The sequence below is a fragment of the Lepidochelys kempii genome, chromosome 3 (genome assembly GCF_965140265.1).
Source record: "Lepidochelys kempii isolate rLepKem1 chromosome 3, rLepKem1.hap2, whole genome shotgun sequence".
In the NCBI taxonomy this organism is placed as follows: domain Eukaryota; kingdom Metazoa; phylum Chordata; order Testudines; family Cheloniidae; genus Lepidochelys; species Lepidochelys kempii.
In genome coordinates this window covers 119,860,847-119,887,399 of record NC_133258.1, presented here as the reverse complement: position 1 = coordinate 119,887,399, position 26,553 = coordinate 119,860,847, and the positions used below count along the sequence as shown (strand labels likewise).

Genomic DNA, 26,553 nt, shown 5'->3' with positions numbered 1-26,553 from the left:
CCCACGTGGATCCCTGGCATATGCATAAGGCCAGGGCCATCTGCACAAAGGCCCTTTGACTCTAGACCACCTCTGGGGGTCCTCCAAATTCCTTGGAAACTGCTACCAGGGCTTCCATGTGACCACAGCACACCCAGGAAATTATAGGCGAGGAGCTCTGAGGGAAAGATTTTATTTTTTTTATTAATTTTTATAAGACCAGAAGGGGGACAATTTGCATCACTCCAGCCTGCTCACATCTCCCTCTAGCTCACCAGACTCCATCCTTTCCCTGAGCACAGCTCCGGAGCAGTATGAAGAGGCCTCTATAATCTCTGGTGGTGGTGTGCAGACCTGCCAAAGGTCACACACCTTACATGACACTCACACCTATTCCTTTGCTGTCTCTTTCTGATGATCATGATCCCTTTTGGGCCTTAACATCTATAGATCTATAAATCTGGACCCCGGCCTCCAAAACAAGGGCAGTACAAGCTGAAGGGGAAACTGGCATATATCATATTGGGTAGAAACCAATGTCACTGCTTTCGTATTTGTCCTTCTGAAGTTATTAGCCATCTGTTTTTTGGACAGTATCAGTGGTAAGCAAATTAACATTTCCATTGGTTTATGCTGACAATCTATCTTGGTATTTCTATGACCCTCATCACTGCAGTATCCAAACCCCTCACGGTCATTAACATATTTTATCCTCTGAACACCCCTGGGAGGTAGGCAAGTACTATTCCCATTTTACAAATACGAAACTGAGACACATAGAGAAAAAGTGACTGACTGAAGGTCACACAGGCAAGTCTGTGACAAAGCCAGGAACTGAACCCAGCTCCCTTGAGTTCCAGTCCAGTGCCTTAGCCACTATACTAGCCTGTCAGCAGCCCACTAAGGTCTGGTTTTGGTGTATTAATGTCCCACTTGGACAAACTGAGAGAACCTCATTCTTCTGATTTTGGTTTTCTGAAATATCTAAAGACCTCTTCTTCATGAGCAGCACACGATCCTCCTACTCCAATTGGAGGGCCATAGTTTCTGCTCCTCTGGAAATAAGAACCAGCTGGCCTCCTCACAGGTACTATTGGTCACTGTTCATTGGGAGTGATTTGGGGTTTGGCGGGAGACTGGTTGCTTGCTCACATCTCTATCTCTGCTTCCTTATGTATTTGGAGAGAGAGAGTGTGAGTGAGTGAGAGAGAGTGAGTGTATACTGGGATTCACTAATGCTATCAAACTAGCTATCATGAGCAATTTCTAACTTGATTTTTAACTGCAACTGGAGTTTGCAGTATTAAGAGCAAAATTCTTGGATTTTTCCCTGTAATGCTGTAGGTTAAGATGATTTACTAAAAGTACATTTCTTTAGAAGTGATAAGTAGTGAGATTAAAAGAGAGCCTTTCCCCGGGTCTGACAGGAAAAGGATATTAACATGCTTTCATTGTATATACGTAAAGGCTGAACCTCATTCTTAAAAACTGCTGATCACAGAGCTACCAGCAGAACTAAGAAGCTCTTTATAGAAGCGCAGGAAGATTTGTGTAAGTTAGAAGCACAGTGCAGCACCCCACTCTCAGAGATAAGGGAGCAGAACAGAGCATCTTTCCCCCCGGGCACCTTGTCACTGCAATTGCTGCTGCCATCCTACCTGTCGTCCTTCCAGCTCAATCTGGAAGTTTTTTGCAGACTCCTGGGTCACCCGTCCTCCGAAGTCCAGCTGATACACCTGTGTCGCCTCGTTCCACAAAGGCTGCTTGTTGGCCATCACATACACAAAGCCCTGGCTTCCCAATCTCCCATCCTCCTTTTCATTGGCCTTTCGGCACTTGAACTCATCCAGCTCACTGGCTGTCCTCAAATTCCTTTTGGTTTTCCATCCCTTTTTGCTGCCTTGGCTCTGGTTCATCAGTTCATCCCCACTGATAAAAAGCTCTGGCTCACTCTCTGAACTGTCCTGAAACTCATTCGTCTTGTTCAGCTTCTTTGACTTCAGCTGGTCCTTCTGGCTCTTGACTTTCTTCTTCTCCCTTCCTAGCCTAGGGCTGGATATTAGGGAGTTGAAGTCAGTCAGTGTCCTTGCCTCCTTTTTGACCTTGCCCTCTGTGATAGCCTGCACATTTCCTTCCTCAGCTCGACTATCCAGGCGCTTCCGGTTCTTTTTCCCAAACTTATCTGTCCGTTGAGGAATGGGACTTTCTGTGAGGGAGAGAACCTCCTGGAAGGTGTCTGCTGTCTCCACCATTACTTCTGTGCCCACATGACCCTGAAGCTCTGCTGGCGGCGGAGACATAACTGGCTTCTCCACCACAAGAAGTGACTTGGGGGGCAAAGTGCCTTGGGAATTCTGTACAGGTGGGCATGCACTGTAGGAATTCCATGGGTGCAAGGCTATTGGTGGCAGCTGTAAACTAGAGCAAGTGCTACTTCCTGGATACATGGGTGGCAAGGGGCAATAGGAGAGGTTAGATGGATAACCTGGCTGAAGCACTACAGTTGGCTCTTGTTGTGCAAACTGTGTTGGGGCCAGAGCTTCTTTGGGGGAGCAGGGGGCCTGCATTCCCTGGAGAGGAGGGGCACTGTAGCTTCCTGGATAAGGTACTCCAACCCCATAACTCATCTGGAAAGTGGCAGTGGGACTGGTTGGAGATTTGGGGGAAACAAATGGCACTCGAGACATATCAAGATGCTGAGCTTGCCCTATTAGGGGAGCAGGTTTGAGAGGATTGGGCACTAAACTTTGAGCTGTCCTTTCCTGAGGAACCCATATCTCCTCACTCACCATAGGATCCCATTGGTACGGGGGTGGCCGCTTCACACCAACGGCAGCCTCTGTCAAGGCTACAGGCATGTGCCTTATCGATTTCTCCACTGGACAGTGCTGAGAAAGTGCCTCATCCTCTGTGAAGGCAGAATTGATATAATCGGTCCGATCACGAGAGTTATCAGGTGGGCTCAGCAAATTGTATGAGGACTGGGAGGCCAAGGGCGAAGTACTGACTGAGTGAGCAATGACAGAGCTGTGCTGGGAACTGCTCCCAGTGGTTACGTCAGGCCTCATACTGCTAATACTGGAAGTGCTGTTGCTAGCATTGGCATTACTGATGTTCCCACCACCGCTGCTACTCGTGTTGCTGTTACTGCTGCATTGGCTACAGGTGTATAAAGCTGTCGGTGCCCTCTGCTGGTACTGTGCTGTCACAACATTGCTCTTAGGTTTTGGTGGATGTTGTAAAGTGGCTCTTTGGCTGTCGACCAACTGAGCCATTTTCAGAGCTGCCTCTCTGCTGTTCCTCCGCAGAGTAGCATGGATAATACTACTGTCCAGCCTCTGTGTGATGCTACGGCCCTGTGACAGCTGGCTGGCAATTTCTGGGTAAGGTGGTGGATCCCCAGTCGGTATAGAATAACGAGGAACCGTCAGCCTGTTCAGGGTAGCACTGGAACAGGGCTGCTGGATTTTCTTCTCTGTTGCTGTAATCCTTAAAGTGGCAGAACTGCCAGGACCTGGCAGGGTGTAAGTGTTCAGCATCCTCATTCGAGGCCGGCACACCTCTTCAACATTCCCACTGCTATCAAAGGTTGTTATTCGCTCATAGCCAAGAGGGGTCTGATAATGTCCTGCTGGATAAAGGGAAAAGTCTCCCTTTTTCAGACAGAGATCCATAGGTGGCTGGGGCGGGATAGGCGGGGGAGGTGGTGGTGCAGTGGGAGCAGCTGGTATGGTTCCAGGGTAAGGAGGGGGCGGGTTCATTTTGTTCAGTTGTATTTCTTGTGCAGTGCTGAAGACAACAGCATCCCCTTCTGCCAGCTGTTGCACTGGCCGTAAAGTTTTTGCCTTTTGGTGGTGTTCGTGGTCTCTGTCTCCATCTCTGTGATCCATTATCGCCATCTGTATTGCACCCTGCGGCTGCAGGGATAACTGAGGCGGTGCCTGGATGATGCGCCCCATTTCCACTCCTCCAAAAATCACCTGTCCTGGATTGGAGTACCTGCTTGAGACTGGGTACTGCACTGCGTTATCACCCACATGCTCTGTCGTCCCCACAGCTGTCGTCTGATTGGTCAAGACATCCAACTGCACGTTCTGATTGGCCAACAAGGACTGGACTAGTCCTATGCTCTGAGTCGGTGACATAGCTTGCGCTGAGCTGTGAATAGGAGCAATAGGGATATTGACGGTGCAGGGAGGGTTGTTCTCAGGGACTCCAGATGCTCCAGTTACTGCAATAAGAATCAAAATAAGCACAGTTTAGAGACTGCTATAATCAGAAAGGAAAAAAGGAGATTATTAGATTCCCTCCTCGTGTGCTGCAAAATAACTTTATTTTATCTGTGCTACTGGCAATCTGGTAATCCATAATATATCATCATTCATACTCCAACTAATGACAATCATTTCGGCCCTGATCCAGCAAAGCACTTAAATATGCATGTAACTTTAGGCAAGGAAGTAGTCCCAGATTAAAGTCAACGGGACTACACATGGGTTTAAGTGTTTTCCTGGGTTATGGCTTTGTATAGCGCTATAAATTTATGTGGCAATTTCCCAACAGACAGGAAGGCGCAAACTTGTCATCTAAGGTAGACAAGACACAGAACAACCGTTCAGGAAGGGGAAGGCTGAGGCTGGCTAGGACAATGATTCATGGAAATAGTAAATTTTTAGGGGGCATTTGAAGGAGGAGACAGAGATGGACAAGAAAAGTTAGAGTATTGCAAGAGCGCAGGACAGCATGGTAGGGATGACAAGGGCAACAGTACCACAAGAGAAATGGGAGGATCATAGGGAGAGAAAGGGTGGGATGGAGGAAATGAAAGGACAGGCAGCTACAGTCACTATGATTGCCAGGTATTGGATTTGATGCCGTAACAGACAGGAAGCCAATGAAAGGTTTCAAGGATAGGGTAAATTGGTCAGAGCACTGGGGAGGGAAGATGACTTTAGCAGCAACATTTTGAATAGACTGGAACTGGGATAGGTGAAAAGCCACGTGTAAGAGAAGGTTACACTCATCAATGTGAAAGGGCCCAGGTGCAAATGAGGGTTTAGCAGTGGAGATAGCGAGGAAAGGATAGATTTTGGTGATATTCATTAGAAAGTAGCAACAAGACATGGAACTTGATCCAGCTCCCATTGAAATCAACAGCAATGTTCCCATTGACTTCAATGGGAGCAGGATCAGATCATTAGCAAAAGACTGAATATAGTGTGAGGAGAAAGAGAAAAAAGAGTCAAAGAAGACACTGAGATTTTGAGGACAGGAGACAGAAGAGATCATAAAGTTGTCAATGGAGACTGAGAAAGGAGAAGGTGCAAAGAGGTCAGGAGGAAAAATAAAGGGCCATATTCTTAGCTGATGTAAACTGCTGTCACTCAATTGATTTCAATTTACACCAATGTAGGGTGTGGCCCAAAAAATTCAGGACTGAGCTTGGAACTAGTGGTGCTACTCCTAGAGGAAGTGCTTGAGTGGTAGCTTGTGATGCAAAACTCGGTAGATGGGGAGAGGTTTGGGGTAGAGAGTAGATTTGAAAGTAAGGGAGTGAATGAGAGTCCAGAGTATAAGAGATACCAAGAGACTGAAGGCAATGAGGAGCCATTGAACCAAAAGAGCACCAATTCACAGAAGGCAAGAAAAGAACAAAAATAGATGGGAGAAGAAAGAGTGCTCTACAGTGCTGAGGGAAGCTGACAAATCGCAACGACAAATGAGCATCACTGACCTTGGCCAGGATTGTTTCAGTGGAGTGGAAAGGGCAGAAGCCAAATCGGGTACCTCCTTTTCATTTCTGGCAACTTCCCATGAGCTATCAACTGCCCTCCTGCTTCCCTCAGACCATCCCAAACCACCAGATATCCTCCTGTCTTTGTCTCAACCCCTCCTGTACCCCCAACCAAGCCTCAACTTGACACCTTCCTACCCAAACACATTCTTGCCCCTATAGCCCCTAAAGTCCTTGCATCCTCATAGGATTATCTTGGAAAAGTTTTTTTCTAAAATGTTGGTACCTTTGGATCACGGACAGAATTAGTGAATGAGAGTGGAGTGCAAAGGATGGAGATTAGTGGGACAGTGAGAAGGGAAAGAAAAGGAGTCAAAATGAGAAGAAGTGGCAGAGTTAAAAGGAAACACATGGTGCCAACAAAAGGAAATGAAGGCAGAGAGGGAAAGAAAAGGCTAAGAGACTAGTTTCATCACCACTGCAGTGAGTAAGGGAGTCAAGTCACACTGTGATGTGGATTAACACAGAAGCCTTATTAAACTCTCCCCTTTGTTAGACTTCACCTTTATACAGTGCAATTAATTTCTGTACCAAAGTTGAAGCACAGGTTTGATTTCTGGCAATATCTGACCTAAATGGACAGTATGATAAGCAAGGGATAATTATTGCACCAGCAATTACCCCAAGAATCTTGCAAAGTTCCCTGATGATTCTTCTTAAATAAAAAACATGAAGGATGACTGGTGAATTAGAACTGGCATTTGTACATAAATCTATTACGTTTGTCTCCATGATTATTAGAATGTATGATACCCATAGAAACATGGGACCAAATCAAACCCAGATCCATCTAGTCTGGAATACTCTAGTCATGGCCAATACCTGATTCTTTTGTATATCTGCAAAATTCTACTCACCCACTCACCAAGGATAACTTTTTTTCTGATAGCATTAGCTTTTTCATCAACATCAATCATCATGACAAAGGGTAGGTGAGTAGATTTTTGTGGCTGGGCTGGTAAATTTTCAGGGCAATTCTGTCAGGTTGTTTTACAGGAAGGGAAAAAGCTAAAATAAACAAACAAAACCATAAAGTACCTGGCCAGCTGTACAAAATATACGTTTGGCTTGTCATACATTTTTTCTGATGGCCACAGGTTATCAATTTATGCCCTGAAGCATGAGATTTGATTATTATCTAAGCTTTACACTCATCCAAGTAAAATTTCCATTTGCCATCATGCTGTCAGATATCCCAAGTGTTTAAATCTAGCAGGAGTTTCTCACATTCCTCGATGGCTTTTTCCTAATTGATTTTTTGCATAATGTGCAAATTAAATCAATTCATTGTTCATTTTCCTTTCAAAATCATTAGTGGTTATATTAAACTTGCCCCTGGGGCACCTCACTACTGACTGCTCTTCAGCCCAAGAGCAGCTGTTTACTATAGCTTTAGTTCCTAGTACTTAAGCACTATTTTTAAGCTACAAGATATTCTTCATTACCTCATGGCTATTTATTTTCCTTAATAGTCTCTTATAAGAGACCTTGTGGAAAGCTTTTTGAAAATCTACATAAACTCTATTTGCTAGATCAGAAGTGAATTTTCAGGAGAAATTTGACAGAAAAGAGAAGAGGAAGATTGCTGAGGAGAACAGGACAGTATGTATTTTTATTCGCTTTTAAAGAGTTCTATCAGATCTCATAGTAGTTTGATCAGATGAGGTTATACTCAGGGGTGAAAGTGAGCCAGTACGGGCCGGTACTGCGTACCGGTAAGAACCCACACCGGCCCATACCCAGCCCACATTAAAGTGTTGCCGCGGCAGTGTTGCTGCGGGGGAGGGGGAGAGAGAAGGGACAGCAACGTTAAAGCGCGGCCGCGGCAAAGGACCCTGCAGTGCTTTAACGTTCCTGCCCCTTTTGGCCCCCCGGTGATCAATGGCTCCATGTCTAGTTGGCAGCCGGTATCAAGTGGAGTGCCCCAAGGGTCGGTCCTGGGGCCGGTTTTATTCAATATCTTCATAAATGATCTGGAGGATGGTGTGGATTGCACTCTCAGCAAATTTGCGGATGATACTAAACTGGGAGGAGTGGTAGATACGCTGGAGGGGAGGGATAGGATACAGAGGGACCTAGACCAATTGGAAGATTGGGCCAAAAGGAATCTGATGAGGTTCAATAAGGATAAGTGCAGGGTCCTGCACTTAGGACGGAAGAACCCAATGCACCGCTACAGACTAGGGACCGAATGGCTAGGCAGCAGTTCTGCGGAAAAGGACCTAGGGGTGACAGTGGACGAGAAGCTGGATATGAGTCAGCAGTGTGCCCTTGTTGCCAAGAAGGCCAATGGCATTTTGGGATGTATAAGTAGGGGCATAGCGAGCAGATCGAGGGACGTGATCGTTCCCCTCTATTTGACATTGGTGAGGCCTCATCTGGAGTACTGTGTCCAGTTTTGGGCCCCACACTTCAAGAAGGATGTGGATAAATTGGAGAGAGTCCAGCGAAGGGCAACAAAAATGATTAGGGGACTGGAACACATGAGTTATGAGGAGAGGCTGAGGGAGCTGGGATTGTTTAGCCTGCAGAAGAGAAGAATGAGGGGGGATTTGATAGCTGCTTTCAACTACCTGAAAGGGGGTTCCAAAGAGGATGGCTCTAGACTGTTCTCAATGGTAGCAGATGACAGAACGAGGAGTAATGGTCTCAAGTTGCAGTGGGGGAGGTTTAGATTGGATATTAGGAAAAACTTTTTCACTAAGAGGGTGGTGAAACACTGGAATGCGTTACCTAGGGAGGTGGTAGAATCTCCTTCCTTAGAGGTTTTTAAGGTCAGGCTTGACAAAGCCCTGGCTGGGATGATTTAACTGGGAATTGGTCCTGCTTTGAGCAGGGAGTTGGACTAGATGACCTTCTGGGGTCCCTTCCAACCCTGATATTCTATGATTCTATGATTCTAAAGGGAGCAGCTGCCCTGGGGCCGGCGATTTAAAAGGGCCTGGGGCTCCAAATGCTGCTGCTGCTGCTATGGCAGCAACCGCATCCGGAGCCCTGGGTCCTTTAAATCAACACAAGAGCCCTGAACGGCGCGGGCCAGACGGACTGGAAGGGCTGGCTGGGGGATGCTGACCCCCCCCAGCCCCGCCCCTTCCAACCGTGGCCCCGCCCCTTCCAGGGGCTAGAGCCGCCCCGCCCCGTACCGGTAAGTGGCCTCAGTTACTTTCACCCCTGGTTATACTTGTCCAAATATTGCACTGCACTTTCCTTAACTCTCCCCCAGTCTCCTTAAAAAGGAGGTGAGGTTCACACAGCACGTCTTTTAGCTCTTTTCAAATAAACGGAATAGGCATATTACAGATCCACTCCAACTCTCAGTGAAGTCCATGTGGGTCTTTCCATTGATGTTCATGGCAGCTGGATCGGGCTCCATGTTAGGAAATATTTAATACTGAGAACAGCAATTGTTTTCAAATACATACTAAATCCCCTCCTCCATATCTCCACAGCATTGTGCCTTAGTTCCTTCAGTGTTCTTGGCTGAATACCATCAAAAGCCTGGTGATTCAGCAAAGCACTTCAAGCATCTGATTAGTCCCATTGAAGTCCATGAGGCTACTTTGATGCTTGAAGTTAGACACACTGTCAAGTGCTTTAAGAGATCAGGGCTTTAGGGCCCAATCCAAAATCCCAGGAAAGGCAACAGGAGCCTTTCCCATTGGTCTTTGGACCAATCCCTTATTGGTTTGTAATTTTTCAACTTTCTTCCACACCTTCCTCCTTAAAGAGACTTGAGTCTCCATGAGGCCACACTTTGGATTCCCATGAAACGTGACCATGGAACAGGAATTTCCCCATTGCCCTCTACACTATAGGAATGATGCAAGCAAAGTAATTTAAATGATTTGCTGCTGCGCCAGCCTCTTTATTTGCATGGCTTAATTTTACAGAAGGAGATCCTGGTGCCTCCACCTGCTTTCATTTGCCACGTCTGCATCCGCAATTCTGCCTGCATTGCTGGGGTCTCCCATTATGTCTCTCATGTCTGGGCCGGATAATCATGTACATATCATCCCAGATTATAACATTAAAAAGAGGCTACTCAAATATTCCTGCCATCCTTTTAAGCATAATTATAAATAAAAAACTGAATGAGCATATCACATTTCCCAGTTGAGCAGAGTCCTCGCTGCTCTGGGAATCTCAGCTCCTCTCAAATCCAAGTGTCTGGCACAGCAGTGCTGTGTGCTGCTGCTCTCATATCCCAAGAATGGGTCTGACAGGCTTCTACAATATTAGTTCCCCACAGATGTATATAAAGGGTTTCACTCTATGGAGAATTCCTGTAGAATTTAATAGAGGATGTTTAACTTTCTGCTGAACTTTAAACTAAGCAATGGAATTCCTTCATAGGGATGTAATTCTCTAATAAATTCTATAGGCTTTTAAATGAAATGTCTATAGAAACCTGTTTAGTTTCAATCCTATTAAATTCTATAGGACCTTTCCGTAAAGGGAACTCACAGAATAGGGATTTGCTCTGTTTGTTTATTTACAGGGGTGGGGCCAGGGAGTGAAAGAATCTGTCCTCAAAACTAGCCAGACCCATGGAATTGTGCAGACATTGAATTCAACCTCACCTGGTAAATCATCTTCATCTTCACTGAAAACATTGGGGTTGAAAACAGGCAGGTTAATATAGTCCATGGAAATCTTACGCACTTCAGGGAGATAAATAGTCATCTGCCTGGGCTGGAGATGCAGCAAACTGGTTTTATAAATCACTTGGAAGGGGGGGAAAAAAAGAGGAAAAATACTTATTAGGTAGAGAGGCTAAGAGAAGATTCAGAGTTCAACAGAACAGAGAACCAAGAAAAATCAATTCAAAGCAGAGAGTAGGGCTGGAATTGATTTTATGTAGTTTGGTTAACAAACAAATATATGTACTTGTGTTTAACTAAACAATCATGAAATACATTACAGTAGCAGGACTTCAGAGGTGGTTCCTTACTGCATGGAAGTTTTCTGGGATTGTTTTTTTAGTTACTTGTCCTTAACTAGAAGCAGCATCACTTTAGTTACCCATTCTATAGGAGTTTAGAGCTACACAAATACTGAATTTCTACATGTCAGTACAACAGGCCATTGGAGCCAGTTAATATTTTTCATTGGATCAAGGGGAGAAGGAAAAGGGTTATCATCACCTCCTAAAGGATTTTTTGTCCTGTTTCCCCCTAAATCTCACTATGTAAAAATGTGAGGGTCAATCCTTGCAAATATGGGGTTGTAAAAATATTGTTATATAAGCTTTTGGGGGGGCATGGTGCTGTATATAAATAATAATAATAATAATAAATAATAAAATGGAGGGAACATCCCATACAGTTACGAAACACCGCTCCTTAGTCAGTAGGAGGGACCATCGCTGACAGACAAACACTGCTCCTATCCCAAGCAAAGGAACTCAGGAAGCTTGTTTAACATAGCCCAGTGACGAGCATGGCATCAATACCTAGGAATTTGATCCTGCATCCTTTGACATTAATGGCAACACTCAGTGGGTGCAGGACTGAGACCTAGTTGAATTAGATAGGTATTATTTTGTAATTTCATTAATTCTTCCATGACAAGAGATGAAGCCCTGTCTGCAATGTAAAGCTGCCCTCCTCTGGCATAATCTCCTAACACTCTTGCCCTCCCAAGGAGGTTAATCCCCTCAGGCGAACACTTTCTCCACTGGTACAGGGTGGTGCAATTTGCACCTCTCTTGTGCCAGCAGGGGAGTCAAGCCCTGCATTAAATAGTAGTACTGTAGTTACTTTAAGACTCCAGTTCAGGGTGGCGGGGCTTTAAATAAAGATACTTCTTCAAATAAATTTGAAAGCTAACAGCAATAATATCCACTTTAGGGTTAAATATTCACATTGTTCAGGCTTTCAACAAGAGATTCAATGAAAACTCCAGAGATTAGTGACATCCCATTAAAAAGCTACTCTGTATAAATCTTTCATAAGTAACAAAGATGGGGCCAAACCCAAACAGCCATTGGGAAATTTTGATTTGGATCCAGTTCAGAGCATTGTTGCCTGGTCCCATCTCTACTAAATAAGAATATACAATTAAAAAGGGGGTTTTCAAAAGAGTTTTTAGAAATTCCTATAACTGCTTCAGTATCTTCACCAACACTCCAATTTTGCCACCCTTAATCATGCTGAATGGGACCTTATTCTGCTCCCACTGACATCAAAGGGACTGCACTTGGAGATAAGGCCTACCCAACATAAGGGTAGGAGAAAGGGCCCTAAGTGTATAAGGCTGCTTTCAGTGAGGGCGACCATTTTGCTGCTGTCTGTCTAAGCAAGAGAGCTGTGTGACCATGCAAATACTTGACTTCCCCCATTAAAAGCTCTGGAAAAGTTGCTGTAAGGTAAGATCTTTTAAAAGTTATTTTGTTATGTATAATAGTTGTTAGAACCGTTGTAAAAAATAATACATTTTTTTTTTTAAATTATAGCACTTACCTTACAATAACTTAGAAGCTCCCTGATTTCTGAAGTTTTCTAACTGGAAAGATTATTCTTTCAATCCTAGTTCAAATAACTGAACTGTCAAAATGGTAGGTTCTGGTTTGATTCTTAATGGATCTTTTTTTGACTGAGTTGTTGTTGGATTTAGAGATTTAAATGGCAATTACACTGAAATTTCCCTGGGACCGAGATTAACAGCATTACTGAAGCAGGCTCTTCATCATTTTAAAGAAAATCGTAGGGAGCGTTTGTTATTTGTTAGCAAGAGCTCAACATTGGAAAAATCAAGACGGGTCAGTTTTACCTGCACCAAGGTTAGTTGGTAGGAAAGCAGCCAAACCCACAATTTTAAATTTGGTTCCCCAGATATTAGATGTGACCTGAGCAAGGTAGTTGTGCTGCAAAGGGAGGAAAAAGAAAAAAGGTTTAAAGTTTATTTGGCTCCTACAAAATCAGCAAAAGTAAATATTTGTTTTCAAAAAATAATATAGCACTGCTTTGTAGAAACTCTAATGATGAAATATCTCCATGTAACTCACTTATACATATTACTGTCTGCTCTCTTGTGATCCTTACAAAAATATTTGGAGCACTAAAGCTATTTCAAATACAAGACAATTTCATCTCATTCTCTTTTATTCAGTGGCCTAATGTCTCTAACCATCCACTAAGTACATCCCTTCATTCAGGACTGTATTTTGCTACTGTCCCATTTTGCTATCTGGACACCATCAGAGTAGCTCGCATGAATCAGATATATGGCAACCACACAAACAACTTGGTGGAAGACCTGGCAGCAGGGATAACTGGAGAGCACTGCAGCTGGCCAGTAAGATCGTTGCTTCTCCCACACAATAGCATAGTGTATCATTTGTATATCTTTGCAGTAAACAATCACAAGATAGCATATAATTTTCTCATTGGATTTTATGTTTAATAACCACTTAATGAAGAATAAATACAATAGAAAGGAATTATTAACAAGCATTTATACAGCATATTTTTCCAGAGATCCCAAAGCACTGTACCACAGTGAGTACATTATTATATTATCATTTTAATTGATGGGTAAGTGTCATGGCTTCTGGACTTCTGCCCTATTTTCTATTGCTGATATATAAGTGATCCAGAACATTTCACAAGCCAAGGGTTACCATTTGCGTATTTTAAATACAGAAAGTATATAAAGAAATACAAAAAGATCAATTTAGTGCTAGTGAAATGGGTGAGATAGGCAGTCCTGGGGCATGAAGTGTTCCATTTACCCATGGACTGTGCACAGTACAAACAGCAGAAGTGCTAGCCTCCCCAACATGGTGTTCCCACCATCACCTGGCAGAACCAGTTGTGGGGGACAGGATGGTTCTGTCCCCTGACCCATTAAATTCCTTTGTCTCTGTAGACTGACAACAAAGCTGGTGACTATAGTGGTATTATGATACCAACACCTAGCCACAAAGAACTGAATAAGGACTAGAAAATAATTCTACATAGGGCATTCGACAGCCAAGAACATAGCAACTGGAATTTAAGTCTGTTATATAAAGATTCCTAAGATAAATGGTTGCCTTTTAAAAAGTCAGAGTGAAATCGCAGTCCCAGTGAAATCAATGGAGCGAGCACCCTCATCATTTACCAGCTCTTACCACATAATGCTACCTGAGATTCTACCGAAGTCTCCTATTATAAATACAGAGACATAACTAGCATCTCAGATACCACTGCGTAGTAACTCCATTAAATGACAGATTTTCAGTGGTCACCACTGGATATATATTATAAACTGTTGTTTCTGGAAAGAGAAGATATATTTAGGTACAGGTCTGGTAATTATGCAGTCATGCAATACCTGAGTGATATCTTCCAATGGGAACTCTCGTCGAGTTAGGCTTGGTGAACCAATAGAAGGTTTCCTTATTGGTAACCTTGGAGATCTTGATATCTCCTGAGCAGCTCGCGACAACTTTGGAGATTTGCGGGCATCTATATTAATTCTTCACGTAAAGCAATAATTAGAGTTATCAGGCACACACAGATGGACATACTTAACATTTCTGGATACACTAAGTACAGTGAAGAAAACTGGCATATTCTCTTTAGGTGATGTAAGCTACAGAAGAAAGTGGTAGGATTACCTAAAGTCTGCTTAGTCTAATGGATAGAATCTTAAATTTTATGGGCCAAATTCAAAGGTAATACGTAAAGAGATATAAATCAGATTCCCTTACTCTAACTTAGACTCAGATTCCCTTAGGTCTGATTAGTGATGCAAAAGGGAGGTTAAGATGACGCAACTTATAAACTCCACATAAAGGCGTAAGAATATGTTATTAGATTGCACTGACTTTAGACAGTGTCCATGAGAACATAAAGAGGATACTTTAGTTACTGGACACCTGTACCACTAGTTCAAACTAAGGTTTCACAAACTTGGTCAGTACTCCTCTGAGCATAAAAAAATTACTTACACCTCCCTCACGTGTGTAAACATTGTAAATGAGGTTCCAGAGTGAGAGTCTGAGGGGGCGAAAAGGGCCATCAGTAGAGAAAATAATGAAACAAATGTAACACAATGCATGCAAGTAGACCCTGGGTACGCAGGTAGCCTTACTGATATCAACAGGGCTCCCGGATTCTCCCTGTGCACATGGCACTCAGGACCAGGGCCCAGGTTTACAGAGTCAGGCCCTGTTTAATGGTGAAATGCAAAACAAAAAGAACGATACAGAATTATATTATGTGCATGTATGTGTACTAAGATATCACGTAACACAGAGCTGGGAAAGAAATATTTTCTTTGGGTAGAACGCCCCTTCATTCTGGCTAGTGGGGGCAACGTTTGTAGAGCACCTATCATACTGGAGCTCTCATTCACGATGGGCCCATAGGTGCTACTCCAATACAAATAATAATAATAACGTTGAACTTGATGTAATTTTCTCTACTTTTTTTCTGTCCGTTCTGCTAAGCCTGTATGGACATTATTGCTGAATGAATTATCAACAAGTGGCAGCTGCTTAGAAAACACATGATGAAACACTCACAATTTTTCCTCCAGTCACTGGGACAAGGCAATTCAGTCAACAGAGCTTTCTACATTTAGCGCTTTCATCACAGATCCAAAATACTTTCTATTAAGCAGATACAGATCCCCCTTCTACTCCCCTTACAGATTCCATCTACATATTGAGTGTGCATCTGGGTGTGTGTTGGGGAGCGAACAGAACAGGCTAAAGAATGAACTTGAGAAGCTACAGACTATTCCTTTGCTATCTTGAACACAGAGTGTGCCTTAGACTATTTTTTCTGATCTGATTAGCTATTTGTGAGAGGCAGACTAAAGCAGTGGAGTTTGCCTATTATTATTATTACAGCTAACCACAGAGAAGGTCTGAGTTCTTCTTTCTCAGAGAGAGAGAAAAAAAGAGCTCCTGAAAAGCTGTAATTTCCACAAGCAAATTCTTTCTTATGAAAGGCATTAGAACATCCCCCTTTGCCTTAATTTAGGTTGTCATGACAAGATTAAAAAAACAAAACAAAAAAAACCATACCCACAGAAAAGAAGAAGAAAAAATGCCCAAGAAATCATTACCTGGGGAGTTTGGGTGATTTGCTAGCTCGAGTGATTTTGGGAGATTTCTTTGCAGCCCAGTCATCACTCAGTTCGATATCACTGGAGTCTGAGCAGTTGCAGCTGTCAATCACAGTAGAAATCAAGCTGTTTCCATAGATTTCATCTACCAAGACAGGCCCCAAAAAATTTAAGAACTGTTTTAGAAACCTGATCCCAATTACAACTGTCAGTCATCGGGGGAAAAAAAACAGTAGCTAAGATAAAAGTCTAGCAGGGTGTGTTTGCTGCCAAGTATAAACTCAAAATTTCTGATAGCCTAAATTCAGGGGAATAGTGTTCAATTGTATCAGGTGACTCACAGACAGAGACTGAAAAATATTTATTGTTAATTAATGATCCACTCCTCACCAACCAGTGTGCAAGAGGTCACATTTTATAAACCAAAAGCCAACATGAAATGAGTTTGGTGGCTTGATTCTAGCCCACAGTGGAGACATCTTCACATGACAAAAAACAGCAGTGCAACTGCTTCATGCTATACTAGTTATGTGGACAAAGAGGACTTAAATCTCTGACTTTCAGCCTAAACCCTTTTGCAATCAGCATTTTTACAAATATGAACAATCCACTTATAAAAATATGATACCTGCTTTTCCATCGGTTTTAGGGTCCATGATGACAAATTCTGGCCGCAGTTTGCTGATTCGGCGCCCTTTTAGGATAGGCACCAGTCCCCCTAGGTATTCCAAATACAGCGTGTAGCATGGACCTCCAACCTCTGGATCATCTTCTGTCCGCTTCATCGTGCAGTGAAGCCTTTCATTGCCAGTTGTTGGGTAGCTGACAAAATCTCTCATATTGTTGGGGTCTGGGATAGGAGGCTAAATTGAATGGAGGGAAAGAGAAACACATGTCATTTTTATTCTCTGGGGTTAGGTAGTTATATAATACTAACCCAACCCAGTGAATATGGCCTGTGATAGCTCAGAATTAGCATAGATTAATGTCTGGGCTATTGAATCACCCACCACCAGGACGCACGTGCCTGCTGATTCGATCGATAATTGTACTCAGAATAGAAAAGTTAGCTACAGTATAAGAGGAAGGATTGTCTCGTGATTAAGACGACATTGAACTGGGATCCAGGAAATCTGAGTTCAATTCCCAGCTCTTCCAAGACACTTATGTGACCTTAGGCAAGTGATTTAGGCCATTTGCTTAGGAGCTCTGTTAAACTTTGGCCTCAGTCTTTCTGCAGATCAGTTTTCCATTTGTAATATGAGACTAATAATCCTTCCTTTGTCTGGCTTGTATATTTAGGTTGTAAACTCTTTGGGGCAAGGACTGTCTCTGTACTTGTACAGTGCCTTGCACAATGCACCTTTTAGACATTACAGTAAACAAACAACATAGAATCTACACTCCTCAATTTGCTTCAAAATGAATATAAAGAAAAAAAACTGAGCAAGACAAAAAATAAGCATCCTTAACTCTGAGAGAAAGGCCGGTACCAGATTAGCAGAGGTCTGTTGTACACTACATATCTTCTGAGAGCAAAGAATTACAGGTATAGTAAGGTTTCAGAGTATAGTAAGCTTCTGCAAAGGTACCAGTTATAATAGAACCCTGCACTGGGATATTTCTGGGATTTCTGTGCACACAAATTACCTAATTAGCAGTACACAAATTTTTTTTTCATAAGCAAGAACCAGCCAAAGCATGATTCACAAAGCATAATTCACACTACATTATATTATGGGCATGGTTTGCTCTCATTTTAAACAGTGCTAGACTAACTCCACTGTCTACAGTGTAGTTACTCTATATCATTGGTATAAATAGAAGATGAATCTGACCCATTATAATGAAACAGGAACAAGAAAGAGATAAGATGCACCTGAACACATAAAATATACTACCTAAGGCCAGAGTCATGCAAAGACTGATACATGTAAGTAACCCTGTGCATGAGTAGCCTCTTAATGCTTACTTTAGTGACTAAAATAAGTTTTTAGTCCATTTTGGGACTATTCACATGCATGTTTGCAGGACTGGGGGCTAAGAGACATCCTAGGGGAAAGAGGAAAGATTCATAGATTGCAAGGCCAGAAGGGACCATTGTGATCTAGTCTGACCACTAGTGTGACAGTCCATAGAACTTCCCCAAAATAATTCCTAGAGCAGCTCTTTTAGAAAAACATCCCGACTTGATTTAAAAATTGCCAGTGATGGAGAATCTACCACAAACCTTGGTAAATTGTTCCAATAGTTAATTACTCTTAATATTAAAAAATTACACCTTATTTCCAGTCTGAATTTGTCTACTTCCTGCAACTTGATTGTCTTATACCTTTCTTTGCTAGATCAAAGACAGAATTATTAAATATTTGTTCTCCATGTTGATACTTATAGACTGTAATCAAGTCACCCCATAACCTTTTCTTTGTTACGCTAAATGGATTGAGCACCTTGAATCTGTCACTATAAGCCATATTTTCTAATCCTAAAATATGGTCTGGCAGGTGCAAGTGATCTCAGCAATATAATTTCAGCAGTTCACAAAATACAGAGTTTTTTTAGAGTGGGGTAGATAAAGCCTTTGTAGGGAGTCTGGGGGAATCCATTCCTTTTGTATTAATTTTTGTTTTAAGTACTAGTACACTGCATTTGATGCAATCTGGTACATTCTTTAAAAAAGGGGGGAAAAGTGATCCAAAACAAACTATATTCTCTAAACAGACTGGACACACATCAATAAAAGAAGTACATGACAGAGGCTTAGCATGCCAAAGCCCTGACTTCCAGCTACTAATCAAAGAATACAGTTCTTTTAAACAGGAAAGTACAAAAATGAGCACTTAGCTGTAGGAACTGAAAGGCACAAGAACAAAGCAGCAACTTTAAAGCATCAATCAAGCTGCTGAAGCTAGAAAATTGGAGCACTGAACACTAGCGCTTAAGAGGAGCTTCCAGTTCTATCCGTGGAAGGAGAAGAACTGAAGAATAGGTGTTACCAGCCATTAGAATGGTAAATGATGCAATCACTCAGACCCTTTGAGCTGTTCAAGTAGCTGTCATCTACCAGTGGCGTGAGACTCTGTTATAGTTCGTGTGAATCTTTTATACCCTTTGGAGAAATCATTGTGAATATGGGTGAAATTAAATAATTTCACAGTCTGACTCTACTCTGGAAAGTGACTATTTACCAAATGGCACCTCCTTACATAGCAGACCCATTCCCTGTGTAAATCCAGAATCACATCTGTTGAAATTAATGACGAAGACAAGTTTTTACTGTCATTCACTCCCGCTAGCCTCGCTGAGGCAAAACAGATAAGAGCAAACGAGCTAAATAGTATCCCTTCTTGTGTATCATCAAAAGAATTGCTTACCAAGTTTTAATCACAGGGCCATTTGCCCAGTCCCCTCATCTTCTAATTGGGCTCTCAGTTACACTTGTGGTGAGCAGAACTGAGCAGAATACCCAGGTGTGCATAGAGTTGCATAGAGAGGAGACTTACCTCACTACTCTGTGAAATGAGGCCTCCTCACATGCAGCCCAAAATACCCATGTCTACCAAGAGACAAAAAGAAAAGGAGGACTTGTGGCACCTTAGAGACTAACACATTTATTTGAGCATCTGATGAAGTGAGCTGTAACTCACGAAAGCTTACGTTCAAATAAATGTGTTAGTCTCTAAGGTGCCACAAGTCCTCCTTGTCTTTTTGTGGATACAGACTAACACGGCTGCTACTCTGAAACCTACCAAGAGACAATATACTGAGGATCAAGGCTGCCACTAGAATAAGGTTCTTCTGAGTTTTTCTGAGAGAGAGCTAGTTAACCACGGGCTTTTCCTTTACAGGCCATCCCTGAAGGAGACCTCATAGCCAAAGCATCCTTAGTCTTAATTTCTGATTTTAATATGTGTAAAAGCTTTTCATCCATTAGTAGAAAGAGAAGGAGTACTATTGGCACCTTAGAGACAGGTGCCACTAGTACTCCTTTTCTTTCTGCGAATACAGACTAATACGGCTGCTACTCTGATCCATTAGTAGTTTCCCTCCTTTTATCGTCCTCTTTTCTAACGGAGAAGCATTGGGTGAAATCCTGGCCTCACAGAAGTCAATTAAACGTTTGCCATGATCTCTTGGGAAGAGTTGGGTAAAGAAGAAAAAGAAAAGGCTGTGATTCCTTTTACCTTGATTGTTGGTGTAAAGGCAGTGGTGAGGTATGAGCAGAGCCGAGGAGGCAGCGTCAGTTTGCTGATATCCTTGTCATCCCGCAGAGAGCCAGCGATGGTCTGCTGGCAGAGGAGCTGCAGGCTGGAGACCCTGTGCTCTACTCTGACAACATAGAGTGCAGGGCCGGAAGCCATGAGCAGGCGTGAGTCCCTGTGGCCCCAGCAAATGGAGATTATGGGACGCTGCGAGAAAGGAAGATTGCACAACTTAACACAAGAGGCATTTTCTCCCAGACACCTGTGCAGCAAGACTATGTTCTGTAGTGCCAGTTTAATCTAGCACCCGCTGCATTAGCAAAGGCCTTCAAAAACCAGCTAAAATAAACATAACTGTGCATTATGTTACTGCTCACAAAGGGGGCTAGTATAGAGTAACACTGAGCATTTATTTTCAGTAACAATACTTAGCATTTACATAGCATTCTTCAGCCATAGTTCACAAATCTCTTTACACAGGTGGGTAAAGCATTCTTCACCCCATTTCACAGACGAGGAAGGTGAGACCCCAAGTGGTAAGTCACTCCTTCAGAATCACTCACTACATCAATAGCTGAAACAGGAAAAGGACTCGGGTCTTTGGATTCCCTGTCCAGAACCCTGTCTGCTACCAGACTACCTTGTAAGAGTTTTACAAAGATTTAATCAAACTTCACAACACCTGGAGTTACCTGTTAAGTGGTATAACTCACATTTTCATCTTGGAAAACTGAGACACTGAGAAGTTAAGCAACTCAGTTAAGGGCACTCAGTGAATCAGTGGCACAGCTGTGATTAACACGCAGGACTTCCTGCCTCTGAGTTCCAAACTGAAGTCACTACCCCATGCTGCCTCCCAAGGATATATTTCCAGATGAAAATAAAATCTAAAGCACTATCATAAACAAACTGCACCTATTGCCCTTTACTCATCCATTTGTTTGTGGTGCTAAATGTCTAAATTCATATCAATAAAACACAAGAATAAAGAGTTAGAGGAGACGGGATTGAAGTAGGTAAACCCCAAGGTACAGCAAAAACCAGATTGGGCCATCCTTTGCACTTCCACAACACAAGGACATGAAAGGCTCATGTGGGGAAATTTAGAACAAATCAAAGGAACCAGTTTTCAGATAGTGTATCATCGAGCTGTGAAATTAATTCATGTAGCTGGATTAAAAAATAAATAGAGTGTATGCTTTTATAACCACCAGCTTTTATAGCGATCTGTACTAAGGATAACGTCGTGCTTCAGGGTGTAAACTGATCCTCATTTGTTAAATTTTCCTACACACCCCTTTGAGCTTTCTCCCACCCTGCTCCTTATGCAACGGAGGGGCTTCCCAGAAACATCTGCAAAGCCACTACACTCTATCCTCCTTACAAGTCACCTCTGTCCCAATGCCTCCAAAATACTCTAGTCTACACGACTGCCAGGCAGGCGTGCTGGGACAACTGCTTCCTGTGCTTCTCATAATCAACTCACTTACCTGTGCTCTCGCCGTGTTTGCTGTATCCACCTCTCGTCTCTCCTCTTAGAACTTGTTTACACTGACATTTAGTTGGCAGCAAGCTTGGGGTGTAAATCTACCCTGTACTAGCCTGCTGTGCACTAAGCATCAGTATGGATCTGCTGCCATGTACTAAAAGTTCCCCAGTGCGCTTTGATCTACTCTCATTTCGAAGCACTGTGCACTTAGCACCATGGAGTCTTGATTCCAGATTGGGCCCTGTAGGTGCTCGCACAATACAAATAAACAACCGGGGTGAGAAAGAAATGGGGTTTTTTTTGAAATAACGCTGCACAAGAGACTATAGTGAGTGCATTGTAGAGAGTTATTCCTTTCTCTGAAGCACCAGCTCCTGGGCCACTGCTGGGCACAATCCTGGTCTTGATGGACTAGGTTCTGATCCTACAAATGTCTAGATTAGAGGTGTTCTTTAGGTAAAGAATGAACACAATTTACTGAAAGGTTAGGTATACTTTGAAGTGGTCACGTAAAAATGTCTTCAACTTCTACCCAAAACACACTGAACAAGAATTGAGCATGCAGAAGGCAAGCAGCAACAGAGAATTAGTAATCAGGAACACGAGGTCTCCATCTGAAAGATTTCATTGTGTACAGATATCTGGGTTAGATCTGCTAAGAAGAAAATATTAATTTAGCCCAGAAGAAAGACTTTTTTCGACTTCAGAATGTTTAAAAAGGAGAAACTGGGGCAAGATGATTTTAGGTGAATGACAGATAGCAAGTGCAGCTGCTTCACACCACCTCAATGCTTAGCATCCAGAGAAAGGGCAGGATGAAGGAACTTAATAAAAGAGAGGATTTTCCCTGCTGTGCCATCTCACCCTGGTTTTAAATGTAAAGGAAAATATTGGGTTTTAAGGTGGGAGGATTACAATGAAGTACAGCCACACACACACTCCTGCGGAGGTATCAACCTTCAGGCTGACTGCTATGCAAATGGAAAACTGCAACAGGGGAACATTCCAATGTTCATAGCGACCACTAAAGGCACTTTGTAGTGGCCAATGGCACTTGTAGCCCAGGGGGCTAGCTTGCCTTTATTATATTCACTGCTTTGCATTCTATTCTGCTTTGCATTCTGTTTCCATTGGCCTGTATCTTGTAAGACATTACCTTCAGCAAGTTAGCATAAGGCTGGAGGTCTATGAATTTTGCATAGATAAACGGCCCAATAAAAAACCCCAAGTATTTGGGGAGCTGAAAATAGAGTTTAAGGGAATGTTCTGACCACAGGTACATGATTCAACCACAGAAGTGTCCTGGAAACGAAGTGACATATATAACAGGTACATGAGATACATCTAAGCCTAGTCTGCTTGCTTGCTTATATATCTTTTCTTATAAGTTTCTAATGGGATTGATTATTTGTTTTATTATAATAGGTTTATAGATTGATAGTAGAGTATATTTTGGCTGTATCGCAAGAGACCTACAGGCCACATCCTGTATGTTGAGCTAGGGCAAAGTTAGCATACATATGTTTGGGACCTGTCACCTAGATAGATGATGATCAGCTAAAGCATAAGTACCATATATGGCTGTGACCTTTAACATAGATAGCTAAAGGATGCATTGAAGCAGGTTGGCATAGGGGCTTTCCTAAGTTCATACCCTTTTAAACTTAACAGGTACACTACAACTTGGAAAGAACCAAAATAATAAATGTGATACCTAACCACAAAAGGGCCATGGTAACGAACTGATGTATATAATAATAAGTTGAGATCATTGATATACTAATCTATAGGAAAAAGAAACTCCTACATTAGTAAGGTGAGGAAATACAAAGAAAAGGGGGGAAATCCCCTACTGAATATGCATCAAACATAATGGTGTCAGTGTAACATATTATAAAAATGGCATTGCAGGCTAGGGGCAGTAGGAGAAGGAGATGTAGTCCTTGGGAGGTGCCAGAATGATGGCCACTGGTGATGAGGGGGAAGGGGATGGTGATGAGGAAGATAATGGTTAACATGTCAGGTTGTTCTACAGGAGATGGTGTGAGTATATGGATGTGCAGATGTACATTCTGTAGTATCTATTGATCTTACTAAGTTGGGGTGTTTGTGACTGTGCTAAATGTATTAATAAACTATATTTGTAAATATAAAAGAGTTCCTATAGTGTGAGTTGCAACTGTGCACATCGGGGTTCCCAACTACATAATAATTTAAATACTGGGCCTGATCCTGGGACAAGAACCTGTCAACACTCAAAGTGATAACCAGGGATTCTTAAGTAATCAATATAATTAATACATAATCTAAAGATCAGGCAACACACTTAAAAGAACTGAGAAATCCCTGAAGTATCATCAACAACCTATTACACAGCCCAGCATAACCACACACTTGGGAGATTTTATCTGTTCTACATTATATTTAATTGTAGGTACTTTTTAAAAAGTAGGAAACCCATTGGCAGTAGATTCTACATAGAATCATGAGACTGGAAGGGACCTTGAGAGGTCATCAGGTCCAGTCCCCTGCACTCATGGCAGGACTAAGTATTATCTCATGGCAGAACCTAGCCTTGGGCCACTACCAGTAGGAATCTCCCTTGTAGTCCCTTATGCTCGTTCATCAGTTGCTTATTGGCCAGAACCAACCTCCACCCTGTGCTGACGGCACCTGGGACCTGGCTCCATAGGTCAGGAGTTAGAGTCTTGGTCTTGTAAACCAGGGAGGTGCAGCAGGGTTGGGAACTCAGAACTGGCCAATGCAGCTCATAAAATAGGGAGGACTGGACAGGGAAGGGGCAAGGCCAGGGCACATGGGGATGTGCTGATTCATGCTGTGGAGCCCTAGAGAGGACAGGGGCAGAAGTGCCCCTATTTTCTCCAAGGGATGAATTCCACTGAGAGTACAGCTTCCCCTGGCAGTACAGATGGTCTAAACTACACCCTTTTCTACATGCTGGATGAATCAACATGTTACTCCTGGGTGAATTCTGCATAAAAAAATTAAAAACTCTGCACCAAAAAATTTAAAATTCTTTGAACCATATTTTAAAATTCTGCAAAATTTTGCATATTGTATTTGTCAAAATAACACAATATAATCACTCAAATTTCAATTATTTTGGTAATTTATTTCAAAATACCTGTCAACAAGTATGTCAAGAATACAAACAATGGGGGGAAAAAAAGATTCTCCCAGGAATAGAGAGTTAAAGAAAACCCTACAACAACCCAGTTCCAGTTTGGGGGTGCTGGAGGTGGCTGCATGGGGCCCTCCAGAGCCCAAACACCCACACACCCATTCCCCCACAGCCCAGCCATGGGGTCCCCCCTGGCCCAGATACCTGCACTCCCTTTCCCCCCAGAGCCCAGCTGCAGGGCACCCCCCAGTCCAGACACCTGCACCCCTCCTTACCCCAGCCATGGGGCACCACCCCATCCCAGATACCTATATCCCCCTCACCCCACAGCCTTTACTCCCCCCAGCTTCTTTACCGTCCCACCGGGTGATGCAGTGCCGCCCTGCCTTTCCTCACCCTTTGTCAGAGCCTGGTCTCCCAGGCGCTCTCCCATCTCCGGGCAGATGAGGATCAAGTCAGGCAGCTGGAGCATGCAGAGCCTCCATCCCCACCGGGTTGGGCGCTCTGCTCACTGCAAGCTGGGCTCTGCAGAGTCCAGCGGACCCGAGGGGCAACTAGCAGCTCTGCAGCACCAATTCTACAGGGAAAACATGAAATTCTGCGCAGAACATTAATTCTTCACAAATTCTGCATTGCACAGTGGCACAGAATTCCTCCAGGAGTAAGATGTGTATATAATACAGAGAGAAGGAATACACAATTGTGTGATTTAGCACTGGAGTTTTATCAACACGTGGGTAGGATGGACACATCATTCATGACTTTTGAAACCATGGGTGGCACCTCTGGCAGGAAGGTGGTGTGAGTGTGAGCAATACAACGTGGGAAGTTAGGAGGGCATGAGTTCTAGTCATGGTTCTGCCACTGACTCACGGTGTGGCCTGGTGCAGTTCAGTTTCAATTTCCCCAACTTAATTTTGTTGTTTCCTCACTTTTACATGCTTGACTTGACTACATTTTCCAATGTAGATTTTTGAGTATGTGATGTTTATAAATATACAGATATGCATGTGTGCAGTACATACACACTATATATACACACACACACACACATATACATACACATACATATTCTATTCAAATCACAGTGCTTACACGCTCCCATTGCTATCCCTGTATCATATAAAATGGCTTAGCACAGTTCCCTCCCACAAATCTTTACATCTTTTTATCTCAACATTTTCTAGGCCATCAGCCAATCTTCATGCTGGTATCGATTTGCTTTTGCTTATTGATACTGCAGAAATGCTTTGTTGGCATTTTCTTCAGGATAGCACTGCAGTAGGACAATTCTACAGCATTCTTCATATCTAACATCCAGTATCACTTCACATAAGGGGAAGGACTATAGGGATTCAAAGTGAGGTACAGTAAAAAAAAAAAAAAAAAAAAAATTCACTATTAGACAGGAAAAAAAACCCAACTGCCAGATGTGGCCTGACCTTTAAATGCATTGATAAGAATAGCATTTCTCAATAGCTGCCCCTCACACATTTCCTCCCTGAACTGTGAAGATGTGGATCAATTACTGCAGCAAGTCAATTATCTACCTGCCACAGTGCTCTATCCGAATTCTGCTGTGTGAAGTAGCTGGCCTGAGATGTCCTTGCTTCTCATAAAGCATTCCATTTATTTAGGGCAGTGCCAATAAAAAAGGGGGGAAAATGCTGTTGATAACCATACCACTTTATATACGTTCTATTACACTTTACAGGGAATCATAGAATATCAGGGTTGGAAGGGACCTCAGGAGGTCATCTAGTCCAACCCCCTGCTCAAAAGCAGCACCCATCCCCAATTAAATCATCCCAGCCAGGGCTTTGTCAAGCCTGACCTTAAAAACTTCTAAGGAAGGAGATTCCACCACCTCCCTAGGCAACGCATTCCA

At 42.9% G+C, this 26,553-nt stretch overlaps 1 protein-coding gene and 1 long non-coding RNA gene across 7 annotated transcripts in view; one reads left to right on the top strand and one right to left on the bottom strand.

Annotated features, from left to right (window-relative positions):
• Positions 1-26,553, bottom strand: part of TULP4 (TUB like protein 4) — a 278,219-nt gene that overhangs the window by 7,445 nt on the left and 244,221 nt on the right. For 5 of the 6 annotated variants that reach the window (XM_073337794.1, XM_073337795.1, XM_073337796.1 and 2 more), the window contains 7 exons: positions 20,017-20,241; positions 16,461-16,695; positions 15,833-15,977; positions 14,090-14,234; positions 12,545-12,638; positions 10,354-10,497; positions 1,638-4,210 (listed from right to left, as the gene is read on the bottom strand). In XM_073337794.1, coding sequence (XP_073193895.1) covers positions 1,638-4,210; positions 10,354-10,497; positions 12,545-12,638; positions 14,090-14,234; positions 15,833-15,977; positions 16,461-16,695; positions 20,017-20,241 — 3,561 coding nt within the window. The remainder of the gene's footprint in view (positions 1-1,637; positions 4,211-10,353; positions 10,498-12,544; positions 12,639-14,089; positions 14,235-15,832; positions 15,978-16,460; positions 16,696-20,016; positions 20,242-26,553) is intronic. The other variant, XM_073337797.1, reaches the window with a different exon arrangement.
• LOC140909152 (uncharacterized) overlaps positions 1-26,553 on the top strand; it is an 82,662-nt gene that overhangs the window by 42,482 nt on the left and 13,627 nt on the right. The window lies entirely within an intron of this gene.